General features: G+C 38.6%; 1 protein-coding gene across 11 annotated transcripts in view; it reads right to left on the minus strand.

The window, feature by feature from the left end:
* The window catches only part of TLN2 (talin 2), a 218,182-nt gene that overhangs the window by 72,165 nt on the left and 132,757 nt on the right, over positions 1 to 13,260 (minus strand). For all 11 annotated transcript variants that reach the window (XR_015701295.1, XR_015701294.1, XM_087743609.1 and 8 more), the window contains 7 exons: positions 12,985 to 13,113; positions 12,248 to 12,350; positions 9,532 to 9,740; positions 8,595 to 8,714; positions 7,366 to 7,563; positions 5,083 to 5,222; positions 964 to 1,057 (listed from right to left, as the gene is read on the minus strand). Coding sequence is in view for 9 of the 11 variants with exons in the window: in XM_087743609.1 (XP_087599735.1) it covers positions 964 to 1,057; positions 5,083 to 5,222; positions 7,366 to 7,563; positions 8,595 to 8,714; positions 9,532 to 9,740; positions 12,248 to 12,350; positions 12,985 to 13,113 (993 nt within the window). In the remaining 2 variants the exon portion in view is untranslated. The remainder of the gene's footprint in view (positions 1 to 963; positions 1,058 to 5,082; positions 5,223 to 7,365; positions 7,564 to 8,594; positions 8,715 to 9,531; positions 9,741 to 12,247; positions 12,351 to 12,984; positions 13,114 to 13,260) is intronic.

Here is a 13,260-nt window from a genome sequence, read left to right on the forward strand (position 1 = left end):
CAGCGATTTCAGTCAGCCATTACGTTACAGCCCAATTTCCAGTTTTCTCTTTCTATTATTTGGACTTGCTGCCACTCCCTTTAACCAAGGGGAGAACACTTCTAAGCTCAAGAAGCTAAGAATTCAGAAGCACAAAGCAGATCCTAGACAAACTCCTACCAATATTCTGGCATGACAACTGTGGACTTGCATATCACAAAAGCTCACAATATCCTGGAATGCACTGCAATGACGTATGTATCCTTTTGATATCAAGGGGTAGAAATAAAAAGCTTGAAGGTATTTTATGTTCTTCACACAGGCCAGATATCCCTCAATGTTCTGACCTTGACAGCAAACAAACATTTAGTTTAATTAAAAAGATACTATTTCCTACTACTGCAAGCAGCTGTCTCTGTGGTCAGTGCACAGCCTTAGAATTAGGTCTTTCAACTGACCTGCTACCCGCTATTTAGCCAGCCAAACATTTCACTCATGAACCAGAACATACCTTGCAAACACGTGTCATATCAGCTTGGCTGTGACAAAGCACATACACAGCATCAATAATCTACACTAAGAAATGGCAGGGAGCAACAGGGCAAAAGATGGTAAGCATCATCCTAAAGTGGGATGTCAGTAACAACGTTCTATAAGCAGAAAAACGCAACTCCCTCCAGTGCACTCCTGGTAGCGGGAATGTCCATCTTGTCATGATTCGTCCTTAATTCACAGTAAGTATGAATAATAAGGACCAAACGTACCTTTTGAGGGGCAGGGAAGAGGAGATGGGGACAGGGTAGCAAATTTCATTCTGGCCAAAACTACAAGATGTTCACAGAGGTTCTATGCTTACCTCGTATGCAATTAAAACCCCTACCACAGATATCAAGTGAGAAGACAGTGACAGCAGCTAATCGGACAAAGAAAACAAACATTTGGGGCCCATTTTTATTCATAAGAACTTCTGAAATATAGTAATACCTCCAGTTCTCTGAGTGCATTATCACATTCCTTCTGCCCGGGAGCTTGCTGGGTACATAGTGTGATGAGCTGGTTTATACTCTCAGTCACAGCTCTAGGGAGAGTAGAAGGGAAAAAAGGTGTATTTTAAAGTTAAACTATTCCTCTTATTAAAAATTTTGTTTCATTAACTGTACACTGCATAAAGATTTAAAACTTTGATGTTCTACTACATTTTTTTCTTTTCAGTGTTTGGGGATTAACTGTACATTAAACACTTCACCTAGAGACCTCTTCATTAACAAGCTTCATAGGAGCAAAAACATTCTCACTAAAGCATTTGATAGTGATCCACACCTGAAAATCTATCCCTTCAGTGTGAACAGTTGAGAAGTTAGTCCAGAAGAAACAGAAGCTTCATCTCACAGCAACAAGTGTATTGAGTGTCTGCGCAAGGTTTTGGCTGCAGGGGTGGCCTCTGTAAGAGGAGGCCAGCGGCTGCCCCATGCTGGGCACAGCTGGTTCCAGACAGCTCCAAAAGACCCACCGCAGGACGCAGCTGAGCCCAGCAGCCAAGGTGGTGGCACCTCTGGGAAAACATCGTTAAGAAAGGGCAAAACATCACATGGCAGCGGGCGAAGGTCAACCCGCTACACTAACACACCGACATAACTTAGTTGCTAAAAGGTATTTTAGTACTTCTCCAGGTTTGATAATTAACTGAATCATTTCTCAAGTAGCACCCCAGAGGTCTTAAAAGACACAGAAACAAGTGGCCAGTATGCAAAAAAATGTTTGAATGTAAAGTTATACTATATACCCTTTGTTAGAAAAGTCTTGTGTCTTGTCTGACATAATGTATTACATACACACACACACACGCGTGCATATTCCTGCTATGTATTTCCAGACTGTTATCAAGTTGTTTTTTTTCCTCTTTAACTAATCATTGATATTCTCTGAGACAACATGCATCGGCTCCCTTAGGTTTAAATCCACAGAGAACAAGATATTTTTGCGTTATGTTTCTATGGGAGTTTACAGTTCTGGTGCTCTTGAACACAGGCTGAATCTGACATACCATATAGTCATTATTTGTGTTTCTGATGAATGCACTGATACTAAGCAAAATTCATCATAAGTCCATTCATTTTAGACTAACCACCCAGGAAAGCAGGTTCTAGAAAAAGAGGCTTTGCAGGACGGAGTAGAGGTCTGCCATTCATTGTTATTAATCAAAGATCATTTTCTATAGCTAGGCATGTTGTCACCAATTTGCAAAAATTTAGCTTGTATTGTGACATTATAGTGGAATGCAAGTTTTTTGTGTTTTTTCCCATGGCAAATTCAAAAATGAGTGAAACTGGAGTGCATGGAGAACACGCTTTTTCTGGCCTTGAACACTCTGTATGGCATTTGGATTATTTCCTCTTTAAGAAAACTGGCACTTGATATCATGACTGGTAACATCAATAGATGGTATCATACTGTTACGAAAGGAAACAGTATGTGCTTATTACATATACACCAAGTTTTATGTTTAATTCCAGGGCAAAAAGAATGGAAACTAAAAGACATATTTGTTTAACTGAGACTCCTAGCTTTTTCAGTAACTTTGGTGTCTTTGTGGAGCCATTTCTCCCGACTTCCTCTGCCTTTTAGGACTGTTACATATATATGTCTTGTGGCCTGTCCAGCATACTGTATTATACACACGTAGTCCTGCTATGTACTTATATAGTCTGTTATCAAGTCTGGATTTTTTTCTTTAACTAATCATTGGTATTCTCTGAGTCAATGTATGTGTGTATATAAAAATATTTTTACAATTATTATCTGTCTCTGAAAAATAACATGCATGGCTTTACCAACCTAACATCAATACAAATGATGGATTCTCAACTGCCTGAACATCAGTGACTTCTATGCATCCAAAAAATGTCATTGCACACAGACATATGAATAGATGGCAAAAATGGAAGGTTCTGTTCACTCCCAGAGAAGCTTCATGCAAAAATATCTTGCCCACTGTTGTTTTTAATCTAGAGAGACAATGCATGTTGACTCAGAGAATATCCGTGATTAAAGAAAAAACGCCGAACCTGATAATAGACTAGAACTGTCAGCTTTGTAGAGGATCCAATGCGGTCTCATGAATATCATTACTACACACCAGGTACCTGTATCCAGGAATACACCCAATGTACAAGCATTACTTTTAAAACTATTTAGAAGCAGTAGAACCAGGAAGGTGGCCCCTCAAACATGAGCCCCAGAGTGGAAGAGGACTGCTAGGACTCTAAAAGCCACATTTGTTTTCATCAAATACAGCATATAAATACTTAGATCCTGCAGGGAACTCAGTCACTGTTGCAGTCCTATGAGACTGTCAGAGGAAGTCAAGAAAAATGCCTCCACAAGGAGGCCAAAGCTACTGAAAAAGCTGGAGCGTCTATTATAGCTGGAACAAAAGGGAAAGAAAGGAAAGAAAATACAAGAAGATTAATCACAGTCCCGTAGAAGATGAGAGAAAAATGAGAAGATAAGCCATCTTATAAACAGAAAGCAAAGGAAGCTGTGCCTCTTTTTTCATTTTCATGAGAAAAGAGAAAGTAAAAATACTTGACCCTGACCATACCATAGCAGGGAAAGAACAGAGCTCTGGCAAACTTGTCACAAGCAGCCACAGAAGATTTGAGAAGGGTCTCCCTAGCGTCGTAAACACAAACTGAGAATTGATACAGTATTTACTTTTCATGGTTATCTGATGTCTATGTAAAGTCTTATGCATGCAGACACACATACACACGCTAACAGCATGGCAAAATAGAACATCTAAAGGCTCTGCATGGCTTGCCTCCCTTTTTTTATTACATGCTTCTACAGAGGAAATACCAGCCTGGCAGGACCTAAAAACTAACTGGGCTTCACTGGGGACACTACCTTCCTCTATGCTCCAAACAGGAATGCTCCAAGCCTAAAGCAGAAATCTGTAGCAGTCTGATGCTGTGGCAACAACAAAAGCTCATGCAACTCCTTCACTTTTAAGCAGTGTGCCTTTCCTTACCTACAATTTTCCTAGAAGCTATTTATTTCTGGGGAGACAAGATGGATGTCAGATTTTTTTTTTTTTTTTTTTAAACAAATATGACAAAGTAAAGTAGCATAACTTCTTTAAGAAGTCCTTTATTAAAGGAGTGGATTTATTAAAAAAAAAAAGTTATTGCTATTAGAAAGGGATGATTCAAAGGTCCAGGACAAACATAAACTACATTATCCCCAAGAAGTAACAGTCTTAACTTACTTCCTCTCTAGGCTAATCTTTGTGGGTGTAAACGTTTTGGAAGACAATAAGTCACATCCACACAATCTCAGACATTCATCTGATTTAATGTTGACATTTCTAGGTGTGATGTCTATCTGTCCTTCAGCAGTTCCCTTCCAGTTTGATATTTGAACATTCCGTTTACAAACTTAGAGAATTGAATAAAAAGTTAATTTGGAAAAAAAAATCGTGAAAAGGATTTGACAAAGTGCAGGAGAGGCAATTATCGAGTCAAACACTGAAATGTGGTGTTATTTTTCACATGAACGGTGAACACCTTGACTGAGAAATAGGGTCCACAAGATGAAATTCAGGGCATGGCTGACAGAATCGTTAAAGTAAGGGTATCTTCCACCAAATAAACATAGCATCTAACCCCTTCAAGTGTTTTTGATCATACACATATACACACTGTTAGTGATAGGTAGTCACAACATGACTTTTAAGCACATTCTATAGAAGAGCACTATTCAGTTTCTTTTCTTTGTTAGGGATTGAGAGGCTTACTGTTAGCTACTGCCTTGTCAGAACACAGGTGGTAAAAAAAAGTAGGTAACACACACTAGTCCCTTTCAAAAACCAGGCCAACTCTGCAATTGTTGGTTCTTATTTCCACGAAAGGTAACAAGTTATGCCAGTTAAGGAACTACTACAAAATAAGCAGTTTTCCTCCGGCCAGCTTTCATTTAAATAGAACTGCAGGTTCCAACCACTCAGTTAACTGTCAATAGCAGAATAATATACAAAGACATTGTAAATATCACAGAGAAAAGCAAATATCTTAGGAAAACCTAAAGCATTCAACACATCCTTACCTTGCTGCTGCTGCTAAGAGGTTCTTGGCATTAGGAGCTCCAGGATCAACAGACAGAGACTTGGCAGCTAGTAACAGCTTGCTGGAAGCCATAGAGATGCTCTTGAGGTTACCTATTACTTGAATCTGGTCCTCTTTAGTCTGAAAAGCCACAGCAGCATAACATTAAGTGCAGAGTTTGCAATAAAGAGAGTGTGCTAAAACCACATTTGGAAACCCAGTTTGTTTATCCACCTGAAACCAGTGACATGCAGGGGACCATAGTCCGGAGAAGCACATGGACCAAAGCCTCTGTTCACCGGGACAGGTGCCTCTAGCTTCACTTACGTAACAGAAAAAGAAACCCATATAACAAATAGCTTGGTTTCTAACAACGGCAGTATTCACAAATGAGCAAGGGAGAAACTTTACTACTTGTTGAACAATGCTTTTGTTGTCAAGACTCTCATGCATCTCTGCCTGGCACAACTGATCCACATTATTCAGTGTACACTGTCTGTATTCTAGCATCCTCTGTGTAACCCACAGGCTCTCTAGCATCTAACTGGGATTACTCACACAGAAAGATCCCTCCAGAAAGTCCTCTATCCCAAGAAAATAAGTTTCTATAAGCCTACTTCAGTAAACATTCTGACTTGGATGTTTTATTACTTATTTTAAGCCATTGCTTGAAAAGGAAAACCTGCATATACATACAACTACAGGAAAGTACTGCATTATCACAGCAAATAGCTGTGACTAAATTCTTCTGTCAATGATTAACAGAAGTGAATCTGTTCCTTCTAACAGTCTGTTCAGGGTTTTATGTAAAGAGGTTGCATAGTACTCAGCTGATGTGAATAGCCTGTACTCTATATTTACATTCTGCTTCCTCCCTACCCCCCCATTTTTCTGCCCATCCAAAATACCTGGCGTTGCTTCTGTTCAGGCCAATTAACCAGAACAGACAGAAAGCATTCTCTTTTGAAAGATCATCCATTAATAACTAAGATGGTTATCATCCCCTATGTCAGCAGGATAAGCAAATTGGCAAAGGCCACAAGGGCTGGAATTCTCTTTTCAAGTAGCTGTTTGCAGTATCATTTCTACCTTTGTCTTCATTGAATTGCCCCAAACAAAACATTCTAAAAGCCAATGAGGCCTATGGCTAAAAAGACAGTCAGGTACCTAACTTCTGCACAGTTTCAGAGAATCAGCTGATATTTGGTGCCTAACTCACTTCATGGATCTGGAACCTGAATGATTAAGTTTTGATGGAGAATAATCAGCAGTCATTGTCGGATCTCTCTACTCAGGTCTATCTACAAACCATCTGCTCTACAGAGACACTTCATAAATGACTTCAAAGGACTGGCACACTGAAGACTTTCTGGCTAGTTTTCTTTCAGCAATCATTTCTTAGGTTTGCAAGTTCCTCCTGCTAACTAGGGCAAAACAGCCTGCAGATTCTTTTTTCTGCAAGTCCTCCTAGCTCTCCTGGTACATCATCCTTTTTTATATGCTGACATTTGTTAAGTTAAATCATCTCCAAATGACCAATTAGTGTAATTCAGTACACCTAAACCCAGTAAGATAAAATGAAGGAGATCTCTTCAACTTCGGATGAGTACCTAGACTACCAGGAATAAGCTAGGTAATGCGTGACAACATTCCTGACTGTTACCAAGTTCATCAGAATAGAACTCTGCCAGATTTTAAATCACTAAACAGAAGTCCAAGTGCTTGCTGTCAGATCGATGGCATTTTAGCCAGCCCTCTTCAAATGCTTGCTCCACTCTGTAGCAGGTCAACACCAGCACTCACCATAGAGCAATATGAAGTCTGGATTTGAAATGCATCTTTTTCTCCCTCTACTTAAAGCATTTGAAAATTAGCAAAGAAAGGTGCTAAATTTTGGACAGTGTTCACATAAATTATGCTTCATGGTAGTTCTGCCAAAACAGAAGCAAACCCTTTCCATAAGCTCTGAGAGGTTCAGAACACCTTTGTACCTTCAGATATACAGCTCAAATAAGTTAGGAGCCCAAACTAGACAGTATGAAGTCATATTTCTGACTGGGCACAGGAACAATTACCAGTATCCTGCATAAAACGCAAATGCTGAGTTGAATTCACTCTGGATAACCAGTTATGGATGACTGCTTCATAACAAACATCAGCTGTCATATTTGGATAGGCTCACGCTAGCTTATTGTACTGTGCTACAAGATAACCAAGATACCGCACTGCAAGATACTATGCCGAAGATAACCCTTGACCCCAATTAGCAAGATAAAAACCTTACTTGTGCTTGGCCAGCCATTTCAATACCAGCATCAAGGAATTCATCAAAATCATCGCTGAATTTTCCAGAGGCTGCAGCCAGTTCCCCACTTTGGCCCCGTGTAGCATGGACGACTTCTCCTGCTGACTGATTCAGGTCTGCTGCTGCCTGGTTCAGTTCACTCTGAGCTTCTTGAAATGACTTAGAACTTGGAGGTAGCTGTAAGAGACCAAGTGCCATATTTTATTGTCTATCACGTCACACCAGCCCTTCACAACTGGAAAGTTCCACACAATTCAAGAACACTACATGCAATACAGTTGTGAGCTTCACATACAAGCTAGAATGGAGTACTGCAACTGGACTGCTAGTGATTTAGTTCTGAATGCAGAATAGTCCAACTATGGGATAGCTATCAATCAGAAATCTATACAAGGACATTAGTCCCACTGTTTCTTTCAGGGGACAGACAAGTATGTAAGCCTTTCAAGGGACAGAGATGATGATAGCTATTTTATGGTTCAACTACAAAATTTAAAGTGATGAACTCAGTGGCAAAAGTTGGAGAATTTTAGTCTCCAAGTCACTATTCACTTCCACAAACAAGCTTTCCAGAAAACCACACCAGTATTGGCAGCTCTTCACAATGACTGTAAACTCCTAACCTGGTTTCACCAAAAGGCATTGCACAAACATATCAAAATACATTTCCTCCTTCAGGGTAGCAGGATCACTGGTAGGTGTAAAAAAAAGTTGTTCAAATCATATGACCTTCTGGCAAATTACCAGTGCACAAAGGGGTTTTTTTGACATGGACGCAGTTAAACAGAAATATAACAATTCTTCTCCTTGCACAAAATGACCATATACGCACCAAACATTTTTTGACTGACCACAATGCTCCTTAAACTGAACGGATGACTTCTAGCTGGGAGATGGATTATAATTTTCAAATTTTCATATTCTTCAAAATGTTGTCACAGTTGGCATTTTCAAAAAAAAACCACATGGTTATCTATGAGAACAACTTTAATACTGCCTTCATAAGCCACAGATACATTTTACCTTTCCCATAAACTAGAAGAACAGCATTTCAGCCAAAGTAACAACACGTAAAGATGCATACTCTTAAACAAAACTTACTTGGAGTACACTTAGGGCACATTTACTACATAATAATTTGACAACGGGGAACCCAGATCTGCTTTTCAGTTCTCTGAAACTTATTTCTGTGCTAAAAGACATCTCACCGAATCAACAAGGAGCTTCTTGCTAGATTCCCCAATACTCTTCAAGGCCACATCCACATCCTTTTGTCCAGGAAGACAATTCACGCAGTTATTCAAGGAGTGAGACACTGCTTTTGCCACCTACAACACATAAGTAAACACATCCACACCGAGAAAAGCTTAAGTGATCATTTACCTAATAGGAGGCACATTCTATAGCCAACAATTCCTACATTCCGACTCCAAGACCATTTTTTGAGGCTTGTGACTTTCTTGATTTGCTCACCTGTAGTGTAGCAGTTGGCATTATTTATGCTCACCCATTTGACAGGACAGTGTTGGCAGGGCAGTTCTACAACTGCTCCTGGCACCTGGGATAAAGGCTGCAGCACTACAGATAAGGGAATGCCCCTGAAGTTAACCATATACTAATCACAGAAATCCTTTGCATGCTACTTTTTTGAGACAACGTCCTGATTAGAACAAATGGCTCCCCATAAGACATTATTTAAAATACAGACCAATTATAGAACGTTTCAAACCAGTAAAAAAAGAACTCGCTACTCCTTAAAGTCTTCAAAGGCAGTGGTGCCACATATGTAGAAAATGCGCATTCACTTTTTGAATATAACATGAATACAGATCCTTCATTTGACAGTGATCAGTTTAACAGTTGTTTCATTTTTGCAGTCAAGCAGCCTGCTCAAATATGTTGTGGGTAAAAGCACTTAACTCCATCTTTGTATAAGTTTATTTTTCTAGAAGATGACTAAAACGCCATACTTTGCACCATCTGCATTGTTTAACATAAGCACGATGTTACTATCTGAGAGTTGCTGGAAGGACTAGAAAGCTGACATTCCTTGCAGCCTTATTTTCTGTTGTTCTCTCTCATTATTTAATGCTGTGTTTCATTGGGTGTTTGATAATTTATGTAGCTGCTCAAGTCACAACTTACCTGGGCTAATCTCTGCTGACTGTCTGCATCCCCTGGTGCAGCCAGGGCCTGCTTTGCCTCCTGAATAAGCATAGCAGAGCCTTCCATGACATCCCTTGCTGAATCCAACATTGCATGTGCTGCCACAGGGTCTGTAGTAGATGCTGCAACCCCTCGCGCTGCCTGAGCCAAAGTCTTCAAAGCCTGAGCAGTTTCTCTGGCAGCAACTCCTATGTTCAGATTTCATCAAGGATTTGATTAGTATCCTTGAAGACAATCTTTGTATTTTATGACAGATGAATTTGCAGGTAATGATCCCATTGCAAATGCAGTTTAAAAGAAAATCTTCAAACATGAACACATTTAAAATACACAGCATCATTTGCCTAGAGAAATGCCTGTAGTGAAGCCATAAAGTAAATATTATACCCCAAAGACCACGTTCCAGGCACAGCTCTACATCAGTGACTAAATCTTAGTAAAGCACTGAAAAAGAAGAAAATCTAAAACCTAGCAAAGAGGAAAAACTCATACTCCAAGCTATAGGGGAAAGTGATTGTGTGCAAGAGTGGTGTACATGATTTCAGAGCCATAGGGTCTCTGCCGCTTACTGAAAATGCAACTTTGGATTTTTTTGAGAATAAAAACAGTAATAGTTTAAAGTTCAAGCAATTAAAAAAATTAGAAGGGACCATTAGAGATGACACAACTTGCTATAACCTAAGATCACTGTGAACACAAGCACATAAAAAATAACTGAATGAAGTCACAGAGAGGATGTAATGAAATTAACTTCTGTGATCTGTCTGGTCAACATATAGGACATTCATCAGCTCTAGCACTAAGGTGTACAACTGTATGAATAATGGTCCCATTCTTCTATTTTTGAAATTTAATTCAGCCCTTAATGAAAACCAATATAAAATAGTCTCCTAAAAGACCTTAATTAGCATATAGTCTAGTCAACAACACAATGCAATTAATATAGGTAGTATATTTTGAGCGATAACCTTAAAATCATGCTATTCCTACCAAAAGAAAGCTGTAGGAAAGGTTTATATTTGTACCACAAGGCCTCTTGGTTATTCATATTTAGGCATTAAAAATAACTAGAATGTTCTAATACCCCTATTGGAAATATTTAGAAAGCTGGGACATCACAACCAAATACAACCCACGAAGTGGCCATGTTAGCATTTTAACACCAGTGCCTTTTAACATTTCCTCTTCTGATAAACTGAACATTTCTAAACACAGAAAATTTAGAAGATAATGAAAAGCAAGTGATATTATATCTCAAAATAAAGCCAAGCTAGGCAGAGAAACAGTACTGCCTACATTACAGTTCCAACCTTTCTATTTGACAAACCACAGAGAGCTTTCTACATTATTAATTTAAAGAAAATTTCAGGAAAAATACCCACACGTTTTACTTCCTTTATTTAAAGTACCAGTAACCATCTTTTAAGCTTGACTTAATTTATCAGAGCACCACAAAATAAAAAGGTCTGATTGTTTCGCTTTCAATTTGGTGCTGCTTTCATCCTCTACAATGACTTTCAGTACAAAGTGAAAAGAAACTTACTGTGACAGTTGCAGACAAGAGGGAATTATTAAATAGTGAATATAAGCTGTAAAGAATTTTTATCATAGAGAAGCTGTAGAATGTCATAATACCTGCACACACTCAGTGCTTGCTTGAGCACACAACAGTTTTTCCATAACAGGGCAGTGTGAGATAGAAAGGAACTCATTGCTTTGTAGGATTTCCCAACCAAATAGCTCTTATAGCTTGATGTTAAGTGAGCTACTAGATTCAATTATTCAATTATTCGATATCAGCTGCAAGTATCTGTATTCCTTCGCCAGATACCCAGTGCTAACTTCTGCATAATTGTGATAGAAACATGAGCCATCTTAATGCAATTATATCTGCTTCAAATGAAAGCAACTAAGTTATGTAGCCCTGATGCAATTATATCCAATGAAGTGGTATTTGCCATAATGCATTTTATCAGTAATATTTAAAAAAAGTCCTACAGTAGCATTTGCATCAACAGCTTTCATTTCTTACAGAAATAAGCAGACAGAATATTTTACCATCTAAGAGTAAACCTTTTTCCCGCCCCTGCAAGGAGCATTTTCCTTAAGGTGGTTTTGGTTCCTAAAAGTACAGGTAGAAAAACAAATTGCAGAATCTGTGTGCCCACATTCCCTGTTGGCTTTAACTCAAACTATGAAAAGGTGATCAATGAGTTAGAGAGACTAGCTGCATTATACATGTAAACTAGTAACATCTAGTAAGAGATGCAGTTTTAAACACCACCAAGCTACCCCAAGTATGTTTGCATCCTGTGCTTCAAAAAATATCCAAAGACCCTTTTAACCTTCTGAAAGGACATAGCAACATTTCCAGTGGCACTGACCTTTAAATTGCATTACATCTTAGTTCTGTCCTTCACAGAAGTTGTGGCATGTATTTACAAAAACAACCGATGTCTCAATCTATTCTGATTATATAAAGACACACAACAGATTGCAACACTATTCTTTTATGAAGCACACTATTTACTCTAGCAATTCCTAGTAACTTGCCACAAAATTCACTATCAGCATTAAAAAAAAAAAAAGAAAAAAAGAGAAGTGAGCAATTCCTTGATTTAAGTAGTCTGTGATAAGAAAACCTTCTATCAAGTATTCTTGAGGTTTCGCAGAGACATTATGAATAAAACGCTACCTGTGTAGTGCTCGTTGCCTTGAGCAGCACAAGTTAACAACTGGGCCATTGATGAACCAACCGCTTTGGATGTACTTCCCAGGTCCTGAGCGCATTTCTCAAGCTGTGAAAAAATGCAAAAGGACAAAATTCTTTGTTTAAGCTCAACTAAAACACACTTGTTTTTTAAACAGTATTTAAAAATTCCTTATTCCACAAAACCCAGGCTTTTACTTCAGCTACCGAACACACACACAGTTTCTCTGAAACCTGATTAGCGTGTTTTCCCTGTCCAGGGTGAAATAAATTAACATATTAGATAATATGAACAACAAAACTATTTTATAATTAGCAATGGAAATCAATACCTCCATCTGAGGAGAAGGTTGGGTTTTTTTTCCAAATAAAACATTTCACTTTCTAAGCCTACCAGCACTGGTAGTCTTAGAACTATTGAGTTCTCATCTTTGTCACTATTGAAAGAAAATCTTTTTGACAAAAAAAAGACTGAAACATTACTGCTACTAAATTGTAAATTGTACAATAGAGAAGGAGGCTCTACAATCCTAAGAGTAATTCTGCTACAGAACATGCTTCTGGTGTAGCAGGAATATATAATGTTTTTAAGAGAATTAGTGCAAAATCCTATCAGTGTCATCATTACCCAGAGCCTCATGACTTGTTTTGCCTCCAATACTTAAAATTTTTAACAGCTAACTTTGTTTGTTTTTAAATGAAGAACATCCTTCCTCAATTACAGTTTCTCCTGGGAGAGGTTTTAACTGTCCATCCACAGCTGCCATCTTCGCATCTTGCAGTTCATTTTTGAGTGTCTGGACTGTATTCAAAGCAGAATCGATTTCCATTGGGCCACACGCTTCATGAGCCTATTCAGAAATCAGATTAATATCACTGTTAGCCACTGTAAGCCAGTATCAGAAATAATAAATGTTTAAATATATAATCTCCCCCTCCCAAATTATTGCTCTCATGACTTTAGAGGCCATTGTGGGCACTTTAAGTGTTACACATCA

This window comes from Nipponia nippon, unplaced genomic scaffold (assembly GCF_047370975.1).
Source record: "Nipponia nippon isolate SJK-2023a ecotype South Korea unplaced genomic scaffold, ASM4737097v1 scaffold_9, whole genome shotgun sequence".
NCBI lineage: Eukaryota > Metazoa > Chordata > Aves > Pelecaniformes > Threskiornithidae > Nipponia > Nipponia nippon.